This window comes from Pristiophorus japonicus, chromosome 2 (genome assembly GCF_044704955.1).
Source record: "Pristiophorus japonicus isolate sPriJap1 chromosome 2, sPriJap1.hap1, whole genome shotgun sequence".
In the NCBI taxonomy this organism is placed as follows: domain Eukaryota; kingdom Metazoa; phylum Chordata; class Chondrichthyes; family Pristiophoridae; genus Pristiophorus; species Pristiophorus japonicus.
This window is the reverse complement of record NC_091978.1, coordinates 150,641,427-150,664,017: the sequence shown is the minus strand read 5'-3', so window position 1 is coordinate 150,664,017 and position 22,591 is coordinate 150,641,427. Positions and strand designations below refer to the sequence as shown.

General features: G+C 45.6%; 1 protein-coding gene across 7 annotated transcripts in view; it reads left to right on the top strand.

Annotated features, from left to right (window-relative positions):
* exoc1 (exocyst complex component 1) overlaps positions 1 to 22,591 on the top strand; it is a 136,508-nt gene that overhangs the window by 56,102 nt on the left and 57,815 nt on the right. For 4 of the 7 annotated variants that reach the window (XM_070869931.1, XM_070869927.1, XM_070869928.1 and 1 more), the window contains 2 exons: positions 4,900 to 5,032; positions 15,447 to 15,556. In XM_070869931.1, coding sequence (XP_070726032.1) covers positions 4,900 to 5,032; positions 15,447 to 15,556 — 243 coding nt within the window. Of the gene's footprint in view, positions 1 to 4,899; positions 5,033 to 15,446; positions 15,557 to 19,331; positions 19,386 to 22,591 lie in introns of all 7 variants that reach the window. The other 3 variants (XM_070869916.1, XM_070869921.1, XM_070869910.1) reach the window with 1 other exon arrangement.

Sequence of the window (22,591 nt, the reverse complement as noted above, 5' to 3'; positions counted from 1 at the left end):
GTGACCTCGACCATGGCGCTGCCCAGGACAGTGATAAGCAATTTGGTGTTTGTTCTTAGTTTCATGTGGATGGGGCTCAGGGCTGGTCTGAGTGCCTTGTTGCACCACAGTCTCTCAAACATATTTTTACTCATGATGGATTGGCTAGCGCCAGTGTCCAGTTCCATGGCTAAGGGTAAGCCATTCAATTTTACATTTAACATTATAGGTGGACATTTCGTCTCAAATATGTGCACCCTTTGTACTTCAGCATCTGCCTCCTCTCTCTCAGGCTCGAAATTGCTTTGATCTACCACGGACCGATCTTCCTCTGCCACGTGGTGGTTAGCAGGTTTTGCAGAGCTTGCAGCTCGTCGGAGGTGCCCCATTGTTCCACAGCTCTTGCAAACATACCCTTTGAAGCGGCATGAATAGGCTGAATGGAAGCCTCCACAATACCAACAAGGTGTGAATTGCCTTGCATTCAACCTTTGTTGCGGACTCTGAGTCATCTGGGTCACCTGAGGCCTGCTGGCAGTTGCAGACTCGTGGTTTCTGCCCTGTACATTTCTGCTTGCAAACACAATTCCAGTTCATTTCTGAACATTGCTAGCACTTGTGTGCTGAGAGATTTGTTTGATGTTATCACTGGTGGACATAAACGCCTGTGCTATCGCAATGGCCTTACTGAGGATCGGTGTCTCTACAGTCAAAAGTTTTCGAAGGATGGTCTCGTGACCAGTGCCCAGTACAAAAAAGTCTCTGAGCATTTGCTCCAGGTAGCCATCAAACTCACATTGTACTGAAAGTCGCCTTAGCTTGGCGACATAGCTAGCCACTTCCTGACCTTCAGATCGCTGGCACGTGTGGAACCGATACCTCACCATCAGCACGTTCTCCCTCGGGTTAAGATGCTTCCGAACCAGTGTACACAGCTCCTCATACGACTTATCTGTGGGTTTCACCGGAGCCAGAAGATTCTTCATGAGGCTGTAGGTTGGTGCCCCGCAGTCCGTGAGGGGGACCGCTCTCCGTTTTGCAGTGCTTCCTTCTCCGTCCAGCTCGTTGGCTACAAAGTACTGGTCTAGCCATTCGACATAGGCTTCCCAGTCCTCACCCTCCGAGAACTTCTCCAGGATGCCCACAGTTTGCTGCATCTTTGCGTTGGATTCGTATACTCGTCGCCAGTTATTGTGTTCCTAACACAGGTGAGACTGCACACAGGGAGGTTAAAGTAACAGTGACCTCAATCTTTATTAAGACACTCCAGAGTGAGGAGCAGGCCTTCGGGGCCGGCTTATGTACAGTGCTCCCAAGGGATGCTGGGATCCCTTGGGACTCCCTGATGGCGGAACATGGGAGTGCATGCTTTACAGATACACAACAGTAAATAGTTGGGGTCCCAGCACTGATCCCTGTGGGACCCCACTAGTTACTGATTGCCAATCCAAGAATGAACCATTTATCCTGACACTCTGTTTTTTGTTAAATGTAATGATTGGATTTTTACATGAGTCAGAGACAGCAGAAGTATTGGGCCCAAGTTTCCACATGATTCGCGCCTGATTTTTAGGAGCAACTGGTGGAGAACGGACTATTTTAGAAATCGCAATTCTCCACATTTTTTTTCTGCAGTTCTAGTCAGGTAGAACAGTTCTAGTTTAGAACAGAATTTTTTCTTCAAAAGGGGGCGTGTCCAGCCACTGACGCCTGATTTGAAAGTTTCCACAGTGAAAATGTACTCCAAACTAAAGTAGAATGGAGCCAGTGAAGATTTTTGTAGAACTGAAAAAACCTGTTCTACACATTAAAAAATCAGGCGCAGGTTACAAATTAGGCGCCCAGAACAAGGTGAGGGGGGGGAAGGGAACTCATTAAATTCGACAATAAATCCTTATTTATACTTCTACAAATATTATACAAATAAATCCAACCTGAATAAACATTTATAAGCCAAGAAAAGATTAAATAAACCATCTTCCTACCTGTGTGAAAGTGCTTCAGCCAGGGAGAATTCTGCAGCCGTTCGTGCCGCTGAGAGAGAGAGGGGGGGAGGGAGGGAGAGAGAGAGGGGGGGAGGGAAGGAGAGAGAGAGAGAGAGGGAGGGGGAGAGAGGGGGGGGAAGAGAGAGAGAGAGAGGGCGGGGGGGAGCGGGTCTCGGGGGGGGTGGGGGGGGTCGGGGCGGGGGGGGGAGCGGGTGTCTGGTCGGAGCGGAGGGGGGGTGGCGGGGAGCGGGCGTCTGGTCGGCAGGGTGGGGGGGAGAGCGGGTGTCGGGTCGGGTCTGGTCAGCGGGTGGGGGGGGAGCGGGTGTCGGGTCGGGTCTGGTCGGCGGGGGGGGGGAGCGGGTGTCTGGTCGGCGGAGCGAGTGTCGGATCTGGTCGCGGGGGGGAGCAGGAGCTGGCCGTGGGAGGAGCCTTATTCACGCAGCCCCAGTGAGGCCATTCAGCCAGGGCTAGGGGCTGCGTGCTTCGGGCCCCTCCCACACAGTTCAGCGCCTGGAGCTACTGCACTTGCGTGCCGACTGTAGCGCGCATGTGCAGAAGTCCCGGCACTGTTTTCATCGCCGGGACCTGGCTCCGCCCCCCCCCCCACAGCTCGTGCCCGCTGCGCTGAGGGCCAGAGGACCTGTAAGTAGGTGGAGAATACCGAGGATTTTTTTAGGCGCGAAAAACGGGCGCCCAGCTCGGAGGGGCGCCCGTTTTTTTTCTTGTGGAAACTTGGGCCCATTAAGAGGTTTAGGATCTTTGAAAGTCGTTAAATCGCCAGGCCTGGATGAAATTAGAGAGGTAAGGGAGGAAATAGCGGAGGCTCTGACCATCTCTGAGGCATGTTGCCAGACAAATGGAGGACTGCTTACGTTGCACCATTGTTTTAAAAGAGGGAAAGGGATAGACTGATTAGTTACAGACCAGTCAGCCTCGGAGGTGGGAAAATTATTGGAAAAATTTTGAGGGGAAGAATATTTTTGAAATGGTGAGAAACTTTTAAATGTTGGTGTTCAGAGAGATTTGAGTGTCCTCATGCAAGAAACACCGAAATCAAGCAATAAGGAAGGCAAATGGCATGCTGTCCCATTTTGTAAAGGGGTTGGAGTGGAAGAGTAAGGAAGTCTTGCTCCAATTGTATAAGGCCTTGGTGAGACCACACCTGGAGTACTGTGCACAATTTTGTTCTCCTTATCTAAGGAAGGATATACTTGCCTTGGAGGAGGTGCAACAAAGGTTCTCCAGATTGATTCCTGGGAGGAGAGGGCTGTCTTATGAGAATGGGCATATACTCTTCTGATTTTTCAAGAATGAGAGATGATCTCATTGAAACATACAAGATTCTGAAGGGGATTGACAGGGTAGATGCTGAGAGGTTGTTTCCCCTGACTGGAGTACCTAGAACTAGGGAGCACAGTCTCAAGATAATAAGTAGGCCATTTAGACAGAGATGAGGAGGAATTCCTTCATTCAGAGGGGAGAGAATTCCAAAGATTCACGTGAATCTTTGGAATTCTCTCCCCAAGTCTGTGAATGCTGAGTCTCTGAGTATATTCAAGGCTGAGATAGATAGCTTTTTGGAGTCTTGGGAAATCAAGGGATATGGAGAACAGGCAGGAAAGTGGAGTTGAGATGATCAGCCACTATTTTCTTGAATGGCGGAGCAGGCTTGAGGGGCCTTATGGCCCACTCCTCCTATTTCTTATGTTCTTACTATAAATCATATAGATTGTAAATAGTTGAGGTCCCAGCACTGATCCCTGCGGCATCCCACTAGTTACTGATTGCCAACCTGAGAATGAACCATTTATCCCGGCTCTCTGTTTTCTGTTAGTTAGCCAATCCTCTATCCATGCTAATATATTATCCCCAACCCCGTGAACTTTTATCTTGTGCAGTAACCTTTTATGTGGCACCTTGTCAAATGCCAAATACACCACATCCACTGGTTCCCCTTTATCCACCCTGTTCGTTACATCCTCAAAGAATTCCAGCAAATATGTCAAACATGACTTCCCCTTCATAAATCCATACCAATTCTGCCTGACTGAATTATGCGTTTCCAAATGTCCTGCTACTGTTTCTTTAATAATGGACTCCAACATTTTCCCAACCACAGATGTTAGGCTAACTGGTCTATAGTTTCCTGCTTTTTGTCTGCCTCCTTTTTTAAATATGGGTGTTACATTTGCAGTTTTCTGGGACCTCCCCAGAATCCAAAGGAGATTTACGTGGATGTTGCCAGAACTGGAGAATTTTAGCTATGAGGAAAGATTGGATCGGCTGGGATTGTTTTCTTTGGAACAGAGGAGGCTGAGGGAAGACTTAATTGAGGTGTATAAAATTACGAGGGGCCTGGATAGAGTTGATAGGAAGCACTTATTTCCCTTAGCAGAGAGGTCAATAACCAGGGGGCATAGATTTAAAGTAATTGGTATAAGGATTAGAGGGAGAATTATTTTCACCCAGAGTGCAGTTGGGGTCTGGAATGCAGGGTGGTAAAGGCAGAAATCCTCATCACATTTAAAAACTACTTAGATATGCACTTGAAGTGCTGTAACCTGCAAGGCTACGGTCCAAGAATTGTAAAGTGAGATCAGGCTGATTAGCTGTTTTTTGATTAGTGTAGACACAATGGGCCGAATGGCCTCTTTCTGTGCCATTAATTTGTATGATTCAGACGCTTGTCAGATTTATTACGTGAACTTAATGGTATTAAGTAATGGGTTAATCCAAATAATTTCCTGTGTTGCCATTCTAAGCTGCTGGAAATGATACCCGAGTGCTGGGATTATTTTAAACTTAAAATCAGAGGGATGATGCAGAGTGCTAAATAATATGAGAGGCTAAACTGATCTTGCAAACCAAAAAACTGATGCTAATTCATGTATTTTATGCCTTATGAGATTCAATGTGCAACATGCTTATTTTGCAGAACTATCTGGACTTATCCAAAGGCCATATTAAAGCCCTTACAGATGGGGATCTTTCTTCTTCTAAAGGTATTGAAGCATGTACCAATGCCGCAGAGGCCCTTCTGCAGTGTATGAATATAGCCCTTCGACCAGGTATTGTAACTAAAGTTTTATAATATATCTACTTAATCTTTTTGCATATAAATAATTATCAACTAACTTTTATTTTTAACATTTTGTTGCATTATGTAAGAAAACATAAAACAGGAAAAACCTATTTGGTATATGAATTCTATTTTTTCCACAGCACAAGTTGCTCAATCATGGACCCCATCAAGTTTAATTGGAGAAGATATTAAAACCTGTATTTTTCAATCCTAACAAGTTACTTTAAACAAATAGTATTTCCATGGTTCCGAAAACACAACAATCATCACATTCCATGAACTATTTAATTTGCTGTCTATGTTGTCCTTATAACAACTTAAATCCTGTTCATGCACTGCCACATATCGACTGATACAATGGTGTAACCTGGGGAATGTAGCAGCGTGCCCCACCCCTTGTCATATGAACAGAATAGCATATCTTTTGCACATGCCCTTAAGAGTAACCTTCCAACTTTCTGGTAGGTGAAACTGACAAACACTCTAGTGAGACAAGAAGCTCACTTATTTTGCATAGAAACATAGAAAATAGCTGCAGGAGTAGGCCATTTGACCCTTCCAGCCTGCACCATTCAATAAGATAATGGCTGATCATTCACCTCAGTACCCCTTTCCTGCTTTCTCTCCATATCCCTTCATCCCTTTAGCCTTAAGGGCCATATCTAACTCCCTCTTGAATATATTGAACGAACTGGCCTCAACAACACTCTGCGGTAGAGAATTCCACAGGTCAACAACTCTGAGTGAAGAAGTTTCTCCTCATCTCGGTCCTAAATGGCTTACCCCTTACCCTTAGACTGTGACCTCTGGTTCTGGACTTCCCCAGTATCGGGAACATTCTTCTTGCCTCTAACCTGTCCAATCCCGTCAGAATTTTATATGTTTCTATGAGATCCCCTCTCATTCTTCTAAACTCCAGTGAATACAGGCCCAGTCGATCCAGGCTCTCCTCATATGCCAGTCCTGCCATCCCGGGAATCAGTCTGGTGAGCCTTCGCTGTACTCCCTCAATTGCAATAATGTCCTTCCTCAGATTAGGAGACCAAAACTGAACACAATATTCCAGGTGAGGCCTCACCAAGGCCCTGTACAACTGCAGTAAGACCTCCCTGCTCCTATACTCAAATCCTCTCACTATGAAAGCCAACATGTCATTTGCCTTCTTCACCACCTGCTGTACCTGCATGCCAACTTTCAATGACTGATGTACCATGACACCAGGTCTCGTTGTACCTCCCCTTTTCCTAATCTGTCGCCATTCAGATAATATTCTGCCGCCTTGTTTTTGCCCCCAAAGTGGATAACCTCACATTTATCCACATTATACTGCATCTGCCATGCATTTGCCCACTCACCTAACCTGTCCAAGTCACTCTGCAGCCTCTTAGCATCCTCCTCACAGCTCACACCGCCACCCACCTTAGTGTCATCTGCAAACTTGGAGATATTACACTCAATTCCTTCATCTAAATCATTGATGTATATTGTAAATAGCTGAGGTCCCAGCACTGAACCATCCGGACCCAACTAGTCACTGCCTGCTATTCTGAAAAGGACCCGTTTATCCTGACTTTCTGCTTCCTGTCTGCCAACCAGTTCTCTATCCATGTCAATACATTACCCCCAATACCATGTGCTTTAATTTTGAACACCAATCTCTTGTGTGGGACCTTGTCAAAACTCTTTTGAAAGTCCAAATGCACCACATCCACTGGTTCTCCCTTGTCCACTCTACTAGTTACATCCTCAAAAAATTCCAGAAGATTTGTCAAGCATGATTTCCCTTTCATAAATCCATGCTGACTTGAACCCATCCTGTCACTGCTTTCCAAATGCGCTGCTATTTCATTTTAATAACTGATTCCAACATTTTCCCCACTACTGATGTCAGGCTAACTGGTCCATAATTCTCTGCTTTCTCTCCCTCCTTTTTTAAAAAGTGGGGTTACATTAGCTACCCTCCAGTCCATAGGAACTGATCCAGAGTCAATAGACTGCTGGAAAATGATCACTAATGCATCCACTATTTCTAGGGCCACTTCCTTAAGTACTCTGGGATGCAAACTATCAGGCCCTGGGGATTTATCGGCCTTCAATCCCATAAATTTCCCGAACATAATTTCCTGACTAATAAGGATTTCCTTCAGTTCCTCCTTCGCACTGGACCCTCGGTCCCCTAGTATTTCCGGAAGGTTATTTGTGTCTTCCTTCATGAAGACAGAACCAAAGTATTTGTTCAATTGGTCTGCCATTTCTTTGTTCCCCATTATAAATTCACCTGATTCTGACTGCAAGGGACCTACGTTTGTCTTCACTAATCTTTTTCTCTTCACATATCTATAGAAGCTTTTGCAGTCAGTTTTTATGTTCCCAGCAAGCTTCCTCTCATACTCTATTTTCCCCCTCCTAATTAAACCCTTATTCCTCCTCTGCTGAATTCTAAATTTCTCCCAGTCCTCAGGTTTGCTGCTTTTTCTGGCCAATTTGTAGGCCTCTTCCTTGGATTTAACACTATCCCTGATTTCCCTTGTTAGCCATGGTTGAGCCACGTTCCCCGTTTTATTTTTACTCCAAGCAGGGATGTACAATTGTTGAAGTTTATCCACGTAATCTTTTAATGTCTGCCATTGCCTATCCACCGTCAACCCTTTAAGTATCATTCATCAGTCTATTCTAGCCAATTCATGTCTCATACCATCGAAGTTACCTTTCCTTAAGTTCAGGACCCTCATCTCTGAATTAACTCTGTCATTCCCCATCTTAATAAAGAATTCTACCATATTATGGTCACTCTTCCCCACAGGGCTTTGCTAATGCATAATGTACATGACTGAACAGGATAGTACTTAAATGATATAAAGCTTTCTGTGCAAAACATTTAAAAAATGCTATTCTATTCCAAATGGTGGACACAACGCTCACATTTGAGTTTTCCTTTTTAGTCAGACTCTAGCTATAAAAACCGACCAACTATATCTTAATTTCCAGCTCAGACCAAGGCTGGCCTCCGGCATCCTTTGTTGGAGCTGCCTCACCATGCTCTGGTTCCCTTACTCTGTTGCTCCTCAGCCCATGAAGCCTGGCTTGGTTCCTGATTTGCCCACCTGTCTGGGGGTTGGTCAGTAGAGCTGTCAATCAAGCTTGCTACCCTCCTCCAAACAGTGCATTCTTACCAGATTACCCTGGTTGTCGCATATTGTACCCCCATCCATGCGACAGCCCTCCGGGAAGTCCAGGGAATCATGGAAAATGAAGGTCTCCCTATCCACCTGGATCTCGATCACGTCCCTTACCCTGCTTGAAGTCGCGCAAGCTCTTTTGGACCCATAAGCTTAAACTTTGACGAATCAACTTCAACTCTAATTTTGCTTGGAAAATCGAGTGGAGACCACAAGAAGTCACAAATAAACACCTTGTTAAAGATCTGACATGGAAGATGCCTGGCTTCGATCTTCCGCAAAGCTTATGGGCAACCCTAAACCGTATCCGCAGAAACCATGGCAGATGGGGATACTTGATGCACAAATGGGGAATTAAAAACTCTCCAATGTGCGGTTGTGGTAACCCAGAATAGACCACGGAACATATAACGACTCTGCCCTATTCACAAATACGAAGGAGGCATCACAGAAATACCCTCCGCTACTCCTGACGCAATTATCTGGCTTAACCACCTAAATGTGAAATTTTAATTTTCGCTCTACATCTACATCAGCCATACGAAATATCCTGTAGCAGTAATTGCGGCAACTCAGATAAATGGGGTCATCGCAACCATGATCGGTGTGGATATTTGATGGGAACTCTGAGGTAAGATAACGCTCCTTCTCACGTGCCCCCAAATTTCCCAGGTCGCAAGGAATATAGCTTCTTGGTTTTGGCTCATCTAGCTTGACTGCACAACTTTTTTTTCTAGCCTTAGCTGCAAACTGGACTTTACCTCTTTGTGGATTTAATTTCATTAAAATATAATGACTCAATATAACATTTTCAAATTCTTTTTGTGGAAAAAAATTTCAAATAATTCCAAAAAGTGACGACTATTAGCAAATAGAAAATTAAAATAACCTGTTCCAACTTCTAATCAAGTGTCCTTGTGATGGATCCCAGCACTTAATTTAAATCTTGCTTCATTCTTTTGTTTACAAAGAACTGATTGATCAAGTTCTATAATTATGATCATTTGTAGATAACCAATTTTGAAAAGTTAATGCCAGTGGCATGCTATTTCAGAAGTTACCTGTTTCACAGATGCTTTAACAATGTTCAGGTGCATATACAAGAAATCTGTTCAATAATGAAGCTACAGCCTGAACTGAGTACAACAGTGGATTTTATACACAGCAAGTGCATTTTGTACCAGGGTGACTTTCAACTGAGGATAAGTTGCAGAAACATAGATGTTTTATGGCACTCAGCGCTGCTACTCAATAACAACGTGCATTTATATCGGAGGTTACAGAGATAGGGCGGGGCAAGGCTACAAAGGGATTTTAGAGTATGGAATGCTCTACCAAGAGTGGCAGAAGTAGACTCAATAATAGCTTTTAAAAGGGTGGATATCTATTTGAAAAAGGAAATCTTAAAAGGGTATGGGGAAAGGCAGAGGAATGAGACTAAGTAGATAATTTTTTCAGAGACCCAGCACATGATGAGCCAAATGGCCTCCCTCTGTGCTGTAAAGTTCTATGTTGGACTATACTGTCTTCTCCAATAAGAGAAATAATAAATGGTTTGTAACCTCAATGCTAAACGATAATTTTATAATTAACTTCTCTGTGTATACTAAGAATAAAACCGGTCAGACCACCTGGCATCGACCCAGGTACCGGACACTACAAAGGCACACCCAGCCCAGTCAACCCTGCAAAGTTCTCCTCACTAACATTTGGGGACTTGTGCCAAAATTGGGAGAGCTGACCCACAGACTAGTCAAGCAACCACCTAACCTAGTCATACTCACAGAATCATGCCTTTTAGCCAACGTCCCAGACTCCTCCTTCACCATCCTTGGGTATGTCCTGTCCCACCGGCAAGACGGATTCACCAGAGATGGCGGTGCAGTGGTATACAGTCGGGAATGGATGGCCCTGGAAGTCCTCAACATTGACTCCGAACGCCGTGAAGTCTCATGGCATCAGACCAAACATGGGAAAGGAAACCTGCTGATTACCACCTATCACCCTCCCTCAGCTGATGAATCAGTACTCCTCCATGTTGAACACCTCTTGGAAGAAGCACTGACGGTCCCAAGGGCTGAGAACGTATTCTGGGTGGGGTACTTCAATGTCTATCACCAAGAGTTGCTCGGTACCACCACTGCTGACTGAGCTGGCCGAGTTCTGAAGGACATAGTTGCCAGACTGGGCCTGCGGCGGATGGTGAGAGAATCAACACGAGCGAAAAACCTACTTGACCTCGTCTTCACCAATCTTCCTGTCGCAGATGCATCTGTCCATGATAGTATTGGTAGGAGTGACCATCGCACAGTCCTTGTGGAGACAAAGTCCCGTCTTCACACTGAAGATACCCTCCATCGTGGCATTACACCGTGCTAAATGGGATAGATTCAGAACATATCTAGCAACTCAAAACTGATCCATGAGGTGCTGTGGCCATCAGCAGCAGCAGATTTATATTCCACCACAATCTGTAACTTTATGGCCCGGCATATCCCTCACTCTTCCATTACCATCTAGCCAGGGGACCAACCCTGGTTCAATGAGGAGTGTAGAAGAACATGTCAGGAGCAGCACCAGGAGTACCTAAAAATGAGGTGCCAACCTGGTGAAGCTACAACATAAGACTACATACATGCTAATCAGCATACTGTAGATAGAGCAAAGTGATCCCACATCTAACGGATCAGATCAAAGCTCTGCAGTTCTGCCACATCCAGTTGTGAATGATGGTGGACAATTAAACAACTAAAGGGAAGCGGAGGCTCCATGATCATTCCCATCCTAAATGCTGGCGGAGCCCAACATGTGAGTGCAAAAGACAAGGCTGAAGCATTTGCAACTGTCTTCAGCTGGATGTGCCGAATAAATGATCCATCTCGGTCTTCTCCTGCGGTCGCCAGAGAAGCCAGTCCTCAGCCAATTCGATTCACTCCACCTGTCATTAGGAAATGGCTGAGCACACTGGATATAGCAACGGCTAAGGACCCTGACAACATCCCGGCTGTCGTGCTGAAGACTTGTGCTCCAGAACTAGCCGCGCTTCTAGCCAAGCTGTTCCAGTCCAGCCACAACACTGGCATCTACCCGACAATGTGGAAAATTGGCCAGGTATGTCCTGTTGACAAAAAGCAGGACAAATCCAATCCGGCCAATTACCGCCTCATCAGTCTACTCAACCATCAGCAAAGTGATGGAAGGTGTCATCGATAGTGCTATCAAGCAGCAATTACTCACCAATAACCTGCTCACCGATGCTCAGTTTGCATTCTGCCAGGACCTTGGTCCAAACATGGTCAAAAGAGCTGAATTACAGAGGTGTGGTGAATGTGACTGACCTTGACATGAAGGCAGCATTTGACAGAGTGTGACATCAAGGAGCCCTACTAAAATTGAAATCAATGGGAATCAAGAGGAAAATTATCCACTGGCTGGAGTCATAACCTAGCACAAAAGAAGATGGTTGCGGTTTTTGGAGGCCAATCATCTCAGCCCCAGGACATCACTGCAAGTGTTCCTCGGTGTCCTCAGCCGAAACATCTTTACCTGCTTCATCAATGACTTCCCTCCATCATAAGGTCAGAAGTGGGTATGTTCGCTGATGATTGCACAGTGTTCCGTTCCATTCGCAGCTCCTCAGATAATGAAGCAGTCTGTGCCCGCATGCAGCAACACCTGGATGGCATTCAGGCTTAGTCTGATAAGTGGTAAGTAACATTCGTGCCACACAAATGCCAGGCAATGACTATTTCCAACAAGAGAGTCTAACCACCGCCCCTTGACATTCAACGGCATTACCATCGCTGAATTCCCCACCATCAACATCCTGGAGGTCACCATTGAGTAGAAACTTAATTGAACTAGCCACATAGATACTGTGACTACAAGACCATGTGAGAGGCTGGGTATTCTGCAGCAAATGTCTCCCCTCCTGACTTCCCAAAGACTTTCACCCATCTATAAGACAGATGTCAGGAATGTGATGGAATAGTTTCTACTTGTCTGGTTGAGTGCAGCCCCAACAACTCTCAAGAAGCTCTATACCATCCAGGACAAAGTAGCCCACTTAATTGGCATCCCATTCACCACCTTAAACATTTACTCCCTCCCTGACACACCGTGGCTGCAGTGTATACCATCTGCAAGATGTACTGCAGCATCTCGCCAAAGCTTCTTCAACAGCACCTCCCAAACCCGAGATCTCTACCACCTTGAAGGACAAGGACAGCAGGCGCATGGAAACACCATCACCTCCAAGTTCCCCTCCAAGTCACACACCATCCTGACTTGGAAATATATTGTCGTTCCTTCATCGTCACTGGGTCAAAATCCTGGGGCTCCCTTCCTAATAACACTGGGTGTACCTGCACCACACGGATTGCAGCGGTTAAGAAGGCGGCTCACCGCCACCTTCTCGAGGGCAATTAGGGATTGCCAATGAATGCTGGCATTGCCAGGGATGCCCACATCCCATGAATGAATAAATAAAATTTAGTTATTTTGTTTTAACAATAACAACTATGGGGGCTAGCTGGGTCAGGCTTATATCTGCAGATGTTCCTGGCTGATTTTAACCATTTGAACTGACCAAGCTAATTAAATACTCCTGAACAATACTTGGGGCTCCTTGGATTTGAATAACTGTTAGCTAACTTCAAAAGGAACTGCTAGTTATTTTTGTTGAAATATGTGTCTTGTCAGTAGATGTTATGACCAAATGCAAGTTCATCCAACCTTTGTATTGAGTTAGGCCGGGGACATAAAAACATAAGAGATAGGAGCAGGAGTCGGCCACCTGGTCCCTTGAGCCTGCTCCGCCATTTAAGAAGATCATGGCTGATCTGATCTGATGGACTCAGCTCCACTTCCCTGCCTGCTCCCCACAACTATTCCCTTCCTTATCGCTCAAATATTTGTCTATCTCCACTTTAAATATATTCAATGACCCACCATCCACAGCTCTCTGGGGCAGAGAATTCCATAGATTTAAATTCCTCCTCATCTCAGTTTTAATTGAACGGCCCCATATTCTGAGACTACGTCCCCTAGTTTTAGTTTCCCCTATGAGTGGAAATATCCTCTCTGCATCCACCTTGTCTAGCCCCCTCATTATCTTATATGTTTCGATAAGATCATCCCTCATTCTTCTGAACTCCAATGAGTATAGATCCAACTTACTCAACCTATCTTCATACGTCAACCCCCTCATCTCTGGAATCAACCTAGTGAACCTTCTCTGAACAGCCTCCAATGCAAGTACCTGTATATGCTTCCTTAAATACGGAGACCAAAACTGTACGCAATACTCCAGGTATGGCCTCACCAATATCCTGTACAGTTGTAGCAGAACTTCTCTGCTTTGAGACTCTATCCCCCTTGCAATAAATGCCAACATTCCATTTGCTTTCCTGATTATTTGCTGTACCTGCATACTCACCTTTTTGTGTTTCAGGCACAAGGACTCCCAGTTCCCTCTGAACTGCAGCACTTTGCAATTTTTCTCCATTTAAATTATAATTTGCTTTTCTATTTTTTCTGCCAAAATGAATAACCTCACATTATGCTCCATCTGCCAAATTTTTGCCCATTCACTTAGCCTGTCTATATCCCTTTGCAGATTTTTTGTGTCCTTCTCACAATTTGCTTTCCCACCCATGTTGTATCATCAACAAACTTGGCAACATTACACTCGGTCCCTTCATCCAAGTCATTAATATAGATTGTCAATAGTTGAGGCCCCAGCACCAATCCCTGCGACACCCCACTAGTTACTGTTTGCCAACTGGAAAATGACTCATTTAGCCTGACTCTGTTTTTCTGTTAGTTAGCCAATCCTCTATCCATGTTAATATATTACCTCCAACCCTGTGAACTTTTATCTTGTGCAGTAACCTTATATGCGGCACCTTATCGAATGCCTTTTGGAAATCCAAATACACCACATCCACTTGTTTCCCCTTAACCACCCTGCTCGTTACATCCTCAAAGAACTCCAGCAAATTTGTCAAACATGATTTCCCTTTCATTAAAAAATGCTGACTCTGCTTAATTGAATTATACTTTTTCAAATGCCCTGCTACTGTTTCCTTAATAAAGGACTCCAGTATTTTCCCAACGACAGATGTTAGGCTAACTGGTCCATAGTTTCCTGCTTTTTGTTTGCCTCCTTTTTTAAATAGGAACGTTACATTTGCGGTTTTCCAATCCACTGGGACCGCTCCAGAACCCAGGGAATTTTGGTAGGCCACAACCAATGCATCCACGATCTCCGCAGCCACTTCTTTTAAGACCCTAGGATGTAAGCCATCAAGTCCAGGGGACTTGTTTGCCTTTAGTCCCATTATTTTACTGAGTACTACTTCTTTAGTGATAGTGATTGTATTAAGTTCCTCCCTCGCTATAGCCCTTTAATTATTCACTATTGGGATATTTTTAGTGTCTTCTACCGTGAAGACCGATACAACATATTTGTTCAATGTCTCTGCCATTTCCCTGTTCTCCATTATTAATTCCCCAGTCTCATCCTCCAGGGAACCAACATTTACTTTAGCTATTGTTTTCCTTTTTATGCACCTGTAGAAACTCTTACTGTCTGTTTTTATATTTCGTGCTAGTTTACTTTCATAATCTATCGTCCCTCTCTTTATCATTTTTTTAGTCGTTCTTTGCTGGCTTTTAAAAATTTCCCAATCCTCTGCCCTCCCACTAGTCTTGGCCACAGTGTATGCCCTTGTTTTCAATTTGATACCATCCCTATTTCCTTAATTAGCCACGGATGGTTATCCCTTCTCTTACAGTTTTTCCTTCTCATTGGGATATATTTTTGTTGCGAGTCATGAAATATCTCCTTAAATGTCACTGCTCATCAACCGTCCCATACTTTAATCTATTTTCCCAGTCCACTTCAGCCAACTTTGCCCATACCTCTGAGTGCAGCTTGTTTTAAACTCTGTTGTGACTGAATTAAAGGAGGCAAGCTTATATTAAACAAGATATGGTTCAGTTTACGACATCTTAAAGGGGCTAATTCTGTGGTTTGGGCGGGGGGGCGGGGAGGAGAGGAGAATGTTCAAAGAATGTTATATTATTGATTTCTGTTTTCCAACAAAATCTGTAAAATTACCAATTTCTTTTAAGAAAGAATGGAAGTTCATTTGGAGATAGCAATCATTTAAAAACAATTCTAAATATTGACCTTAAGTTACTGATCATTTCTTCTAGGACATGACAAGCTTCACGCTGTGCAGCAGCAGCAACAGCAGTTCAAGGATCTACGTGAACAATTTGCTAGGAGACTTGCCAACCACCTTAATAATGTCTTTGTCCAGCAGGTATGCCAAATACTAAATCTTCATCTAACTTTAGGATTGAAGCATGCTTTATTTTGTATGTTTCAGTCTGATCGCATATATGTAATATACCTTTTGGGGAAAGAAATATTTTGTCTTAATTTGTTGCTACATTAACTCTTGACCCTAACTTAATTTCTATTCATTGACATGTAAATCAATGAAAACATTTTTACGTATAAAAATGATCTGTCTTCATGTCCAAGCTTAATCAGATGGTATAAATTCATCTTAAAAATAATTTTTGTCCTGATTATTGCTGAAATGAAAGAAGGCAGGATAGTCAAGCGAAGAATCTAATAGAGAAGGCGCCAAATTTGTATTCAAACAAAATCTTTCAGCAGTCATCTTGAAGAAGTGACTTTGTGGTCAATAATGATTCAAGGCTGATCCTGAAAGTGGAAGCCAAATGCTCCTCATCTCGGGAAAAAAGAGCAGGTAGCCATATTGATATTGGACAGAATTCTGATGTGACTCGTCAGTCGTCATCTTCTAATTGGAACAATTGATGCTTGCCTCAGATTATGCTTTGTTTTATTTAACTTTTTGCATCTCCAGGGTTTTCCATTGAATTGCTTTGTCGTTTTTCTCATCCCTTTTCATTTCTTGCATGATCTTGTTGAATAATTTCGTAAATACAGAAATTCCAGGCTTGCTTCAGTGGTGCTGCTGCTTATATCTCTAGTTTTTGACTGATGTCAAAAGCATCATTGTCTAGCCATATTCTGTCTGCTTTTCTGTTGCTTGGATGGAAGTCAGTCCTCAAGTTGTAAATTAGGTTAGCAACTATATATAAAACAAGATTTTTCCCAAGGACATAGTGAAGCAGATAGCAATCATTTGATAATGAAACGTTTGTGATAGAACTGAAATGTTTGTTACTGAAAGGCACAATAGTGGATTGTAATTGATTAATTGAGAGATCTTGCATGCCAGCACAACTTTCTTAAATATACTATGCCCAAACTATGGGGCCAAGTTTGAGGAGGGAGGGGGTGGGGGGGGTTGAGGAGGGAGGGGGTGGGGGGGGTTGAGGAGGGAGGGGGGTGGGGGGGTTGAGGAGGGAGGGAGGGTGGGGGGGTTGAGGAGGGAGGGAGGATGGGGGGGTTGAGGAGGGAGGGAGGGTGGGGGGGTTGAGGAGGGAGGGAGGGTGGGGGGGTTGAGGAGGGAGGGAGGGTGGGGGGGTTGAGGAGGGAGGGAGGGTGGGGGGGTTGAGGAGGGAGGGAGGGTGGGGGGGTTGAGGAGGGAGGGAGGGTGGGGGGGTTGAGGAGGGAGGGAGGGTGGGGGGGTTGAGGAGGGAGGGAGGGTGGGGGGGTTGAGGAGGGAGGGAGGGTGGGGGGGTTGAGGAGGGAGGGAGGGTGGGGGGGTTGAGGAGGGAGGGAGGGTGGGGGGGTTGAGGAGGGAGGGAGGGTGGGGGGGGTTGAGGAGGGTGGGTTGAGGAGGGTGGGGGGTTGAGGAGGGAGGGAGGGTGGGGGGGTTGAGGAGGGAGGGAGGGTGGGGGGGTTGAGGAGGGAGGGAGGGTGGGGGGGTTGAGGAGGGTGGGGGGGTTGAGGAGGGTGGGGGGGTTGAGGAGGGTGGGGGGGTTGAGGAGGGAGTTGAGGAGGGAGGGAGGGAGGGAGGGTGGGGGGGTTGAGGAGGGAGGGAGGGTGGGGTAGGTTGAGGAGGGAGGGAGGGTGGGGGAGGTTGAGGAGGGAGGGTGGGGGAGGTTGAGGAGGGAGGGAGGGTGGGGGAGTTGAGGAGGGAGGGAGGGTGGGGGAGTTGAGGAGGGAGGGAGGGTGGGGGAGTTGAGGAGGGAGGGAGGGTGGGGGAGTTGAGGAGGGAGGGAGGGTGGGGGAGTTGAGGAGGGAGGGAGGGTGGGGGAGTTGAGGAGGGAGGGAGGGTGGGGGGAGTTGAGGAGGGAGGGAGGGGTGAGGAGGGAGGGAGGGGTGAGGAGGGAGGGAGGGGTGAGGAGGGAGGGAGGGAGGAGGGAGGGGTGAGGAGGGAGGGAGGAGGGAGGGGTGAGGAGGGAGGGGTGAGGAGGGAGGGGGTGAGGAGGGAGGGAGAGGGTGGGGGGGTGGGGAGGGAGGGGGGTGAGGAGGGAGGGAGGGGGGGTGAGGAGGGAGGGAGGGGGGGGTGAGGAGGGAGGGGGTGTGGGGGGTGAGGAGGGAGGGGAGGGGGGGTGAGGAGGAGGGGAGAGAAGGGAGGGAGGGGAGAGAAGGGAGGGAGGTGAGAGAAGGGAGGGGAGGGGGGTGAGAGCAGGGAGGGAGGGGGGTGAGAGAAGGGAGGGAGGGGGGTGAGAGAAGGGAGGGAGGGGGTGAGAGAAGGGAGGGAGGGGGGTGAGAGAAGGGAGGGAGGGGGGTGAGAGAAGGGAGGGGGGTAAGGGAGGGGAGGGGAGAGGAGAGAGGGAGGGGAATGGGGGGGAGAGAAATGAGAGCGGAGGGGGGGGAGAGAAGTGAGGGCGGAGGGAGAGAAGGGAGGGTGGGAGAGGGAAGGGGGGATAGAGAGGGGGGGGCGGGGAGAGAGAAGGGGGGAGGAGGTCAGGGATGGGGGGGAGGTCGGGAGTGGAGGTCGGTCGGTCAGCGGTGGGGGAGAGGTCGGGAGGGGGGAAAGAGGTCAGGAGCGAAGGTCAGTCGTGGGGGGGAGGTCAATCAGGGGGAGGGGATAAGGTCGGGAGCAGAGGTCGGTCGGGGGGTGGGGTCGGGAGCGGAGGTCGGTCAGGGGGAAGATTGGGAGCGGAGTACGGGAGCGGAGATCGGGGGAGTGCGGGGAAGTCGGGTCCGGGGGGGTAGTGGGGTGAGCGGGAGTCAAGTTGGGTCGGGTCCCGGTCCGGAGGAAGCAGGAGCTGGCTGTGGGAGGCAGCCTTATCGACGCAGCCCCAGTGAGGCCATTCGGCCAGGCCTAGGGGCTGTGTGCTTCGGGCCCCTCCCACACAGATTTGGGCGCCTGGAGCTACTGCACAGGCGCGCCCACTGTAGAGCGCCTGTGCAGAGGACCCGGCACTGTTTTCAGCGCAGGGACCTGGCTCCGCCCTCCACAGCTTGTGCTGCGCCGTGCACAGCTCCAGAGGGCCTGCAGGGAGCCGGAGAATAGATAAGTTTTTTTTAGGCGCACTCTGTGGCGCGAAAAACGGGCGTCCAACGGCGCAGCCCGAAACTTGGGCCATATATATGCAGAGTTTTATTTTCTCCAACACCTGTTCAAAAGTGTGTCATATTATTTTCAATACCTGCTATGAGATAAGATGCTAATATAGTATTTAAGTACAGGAATATTCTGGTAAAGGACTGAAGAAAAAATCCGTTGCCTGCATTTTCTTCCTGACAGGTGAGAGTTGCTTTACTATGCATCACTTTCCTTTCATGTGCTGCTGTCCCACTGCGAATAGCAAACGTGATAGCAATAAATGGCAAAAGGAGCTTTAGCAAAATAAACTAACACACTTGCAAAACAGAATTGTGTATGTGTGTATACCTCCATGTATTGGGATATGTATATTCAGCTGGTTTGGATTGTGTTATAAATAAAATCTCTGGGTTCGTGTCACTTTATAAAACATACAGGCTGGCTCTGGCAGTTTATACCCTGAATTTTAGAAGTAAGGGGAACCCTGAACCCCTTGATTGTGTTGCAACTTTGTAACTTGTTTGAAGACAGATCTGTTTTTCCTACAGGCTCCCATATATATGCCATTGTCAATATCCCAATACTAGTACATTTCTATATTGGTTCTCCTTTTCCTGCGTCACTCTTTTGTTTCATGTTTTCTGTTTTTAATCAGTTTACTCAGACTCTCACCCTGTACTATCGCAGAGCCTCCTACCACTCAGTTTCTGTGAGTACGCTGAGCATGGAATACTATTTCAGCTCTTGCTGCTTGTCGGGCTTTTAAACCTTTGAGTACTAAATGCAGCTTTCAAAATGTGTTTTCCTATTAATAGTTTTTACTGCAACAATATCATAGTGATTGAAGTTTTGAACTACAGACCATCACCACTCATTAAACAAAGTAAAACTTGTAATTCCACTGCATTCCTCTAAAGGTTAAATTATATGTCTGTTATTTGTAAGGCTTGGTAATGGCTGATGATGCCTGCTGAGCACCAACACGCACTTTTCCTAATCTTAGCTTAAGATTTATCAACATCATCTTAAACCCAGATTTCAGTTTACCCTTCCTTTGTATTCAAGTATGTTGTTCTTTTGTTTGTTTTAACTTTTTTGAATTGAAATGTAACTGTAGCAGAACCATGTTGAGATCATTTTTGGCAAGCGCAACGTTTTTTTTTAAAACTCTTCCCGATGGAATTTCACTGATGCAAATTATTCATTCTTAAGATCTGTTATTTAATTAAATCATTTCATAATTCTTTTGTATTATAATGGAGATCTGTACACTTACAAATAATAAAAATATAAAATGCTGGAAATACATAATATGCCTGTCATTATCTGTAAATCGTAGCATTATACAACACAGAAGGAAACCATTCAGCCCATCGTGGCAATGCTGGCTCTTTTGAAAGAGGTATCCAATTCAAACCCCTGCTCTTCACCCATAGCCGCATACATTTTTCCTTTTCAAAATCTAATTCCAGTTTGAAAGTTGCTATTAAATCTGCTTCCATCAGCCTTTCAGGCTGCACGTTCTAGATCATAACAATTTGTTGAGTAAATAAATTTCTCTTCGCCCCTCTGGTACTTTTGCCAATTATCTAAATCTGTGTCCTCTGGTTACTGACCCTCCTGACAGTGGAAACAGTTTTTCTTTATTTACTCCATTAAAACCCTCTATCAAAGAGAAAAAATAGGTTACAATTTGGGTTTATATACATCATACTAATTTATCATTATCTCCCTTATTTTCTCTCTCATACTGTTTTATGCTTTAGAACTGCTATCCAGAGCCAGCAGATGTTTTGTGTAGAATTCCCCATACATGATAGAAATAGTGAAGACTGCTGTACAAAGCTCACTGTCCTATTCATAATCTCACAGGACTGGGGCTTCTTGCTGTCATCAAGGGAGTTCTGCACAAAATAGTTTCTCCCAGTCTGCCTCTGCCTAACGGTTTTAAAGCTCAGAAACAACCAGTGTACAGATTCGCTTTCTTAATAATTACCATTGTTACTGTCCAGTAGAACACATTGCTTCTTTAAGCCTGTGACAATCTTGTTACAGATTTGACTATATAGCTTATCTAGCATATGTTGTTGCATAGTTTTGATTCACTGAAAAACAACTATGTCCCAAAATTTTGATTAGCAATTCAAATTTGTTCTACAAAAATGATGCATGGAGTGTGTGCTGAATTCTAGTGATATCATTTGCATTGTACTGCCAGCTAAATTGCTTTTTAAAAAATTTAAGTTGTATTTTAATTTATGCAATTCTAAAATTGCAGGAAGATGGCTGTTGCTTTGGCTGGCCTGCACAAGTTACTTAGTAAAACCATTTTAAAGCAAATTTGTCTCCTACTGTATCGTAATGTCATTTAACATTTAGAAAGGTTTGCTTAGAAATGAACTTTTATAAGAATGGTTGTAACTTGTAAACCAGTTGTTACAATGTGACAGCCTTGGGCTGGATAGCCTGTTTGGAATCCTAGTTTCAATTGAAATTTGCACACAGGTTTCACTGACTGGAGAGTTTGCAGGTCTGGGCCACAGAAACTGGAGTCTTATTTTTTTTAAAAAGGACCTCTTGGGTGCTTCATGCCATGTCAAAGGCACGAGCATTAGCTGGCTTCAGAGTTGTGTCCAATAAGAACATAAGAACATAAGAATTAAGAACAGGAGTAAACCATCTAGCCCCTTGAGCCTGCTCAGCCATTCAACAAGATCATGGCTGATCTGGCCGTGGACTCAGCTCCACTTACCCGCCCGCTCCCCGTAACCCTTAATTCCCTTATTGGTTAAAAATCTATCTATCTGTGATTTGAATACATTCAATGAGCTAGCCTCAACTGCTTCCTTGGGCAGAGAATTCCACAGATTCACAACCCTCTGGGAGAAGAAATTCCTTCTCAACTCGGTTTTAAATTGGCTCCCCTGTATTTTGAGGCTGTGCCCCCTAGTTCTAGTCTCCCCTACCAGTGGAAACAACCTCTCTGCCTCGATCTTGTATGAACTAGACTGTCCATTTTGAGGATACAGTTGGGGAGGGCCCATTTTAAATTAGGGAAGAAATTAAGCTATGTTGTTTTTAAGTAACTAAATGCAATTTGTGATGGGAGAAAAAGCCTGCCCAATCTGATAGAATACAGGATGTGTCACAAAACAAAGAATAGTACTATACTCAGTCACACCTTTTTAGCAATGTGGCAGTTTCTAGCAGGATACCAAGATGATTGATCCGATGGTGACTGGATGTTCACAACTGCTGAGAGCAATTATAAAGGCACTTAATTGTTACACTGGGTCAGCTGTGTAACACAGAACTATTTTGCAGTACAGATGCCACAGTGAAAGCAAAGGCGCAGTTAGTAGGTGTGAATTGGTTTGGTGACAGCTATCAGTGTGGTGATAGCATTAACTGAATTTTTATCAGTTGCTGGTGGTTTGCAGGAAACTAATTCTAATTAGGTCATCACATGTGTAGAAAGAAGGAACTTGTATTAATATGAATGAACTATTTGTACTAACTGAATGGCAGCCATTTCTCTGATTGGCTCTCCATTATAACATGACCGATTGCTGATTGGTCCCCTTGGAGGATAAGCCACACCCTGAACTTTCTTTGGAATGTGTAAATGGAACTACACAGCCTAATTTTGCACATTGTAACATGATCCATTTTGACTTTAGAAGTCAGAGAGGACACATCTCTCCCCCAGCCAAAGTCCCTGACCCCAGCATAAGTGCATCCCTCCCCCCAAGCAAAGTCCCTTACCCCAACGCAAGTGCATTCCTCCCCCCAGGCAAAGTCCTTTTACTCAGCGTAAGTGCATCCCTCCCCCAACGTAAGTGCATCCCTCCCCCAGCCAAAGTCCCTTACCCAAGCGCAAGTGCATGACCTTACCCCAGTCCCCCCCCCGCCCCC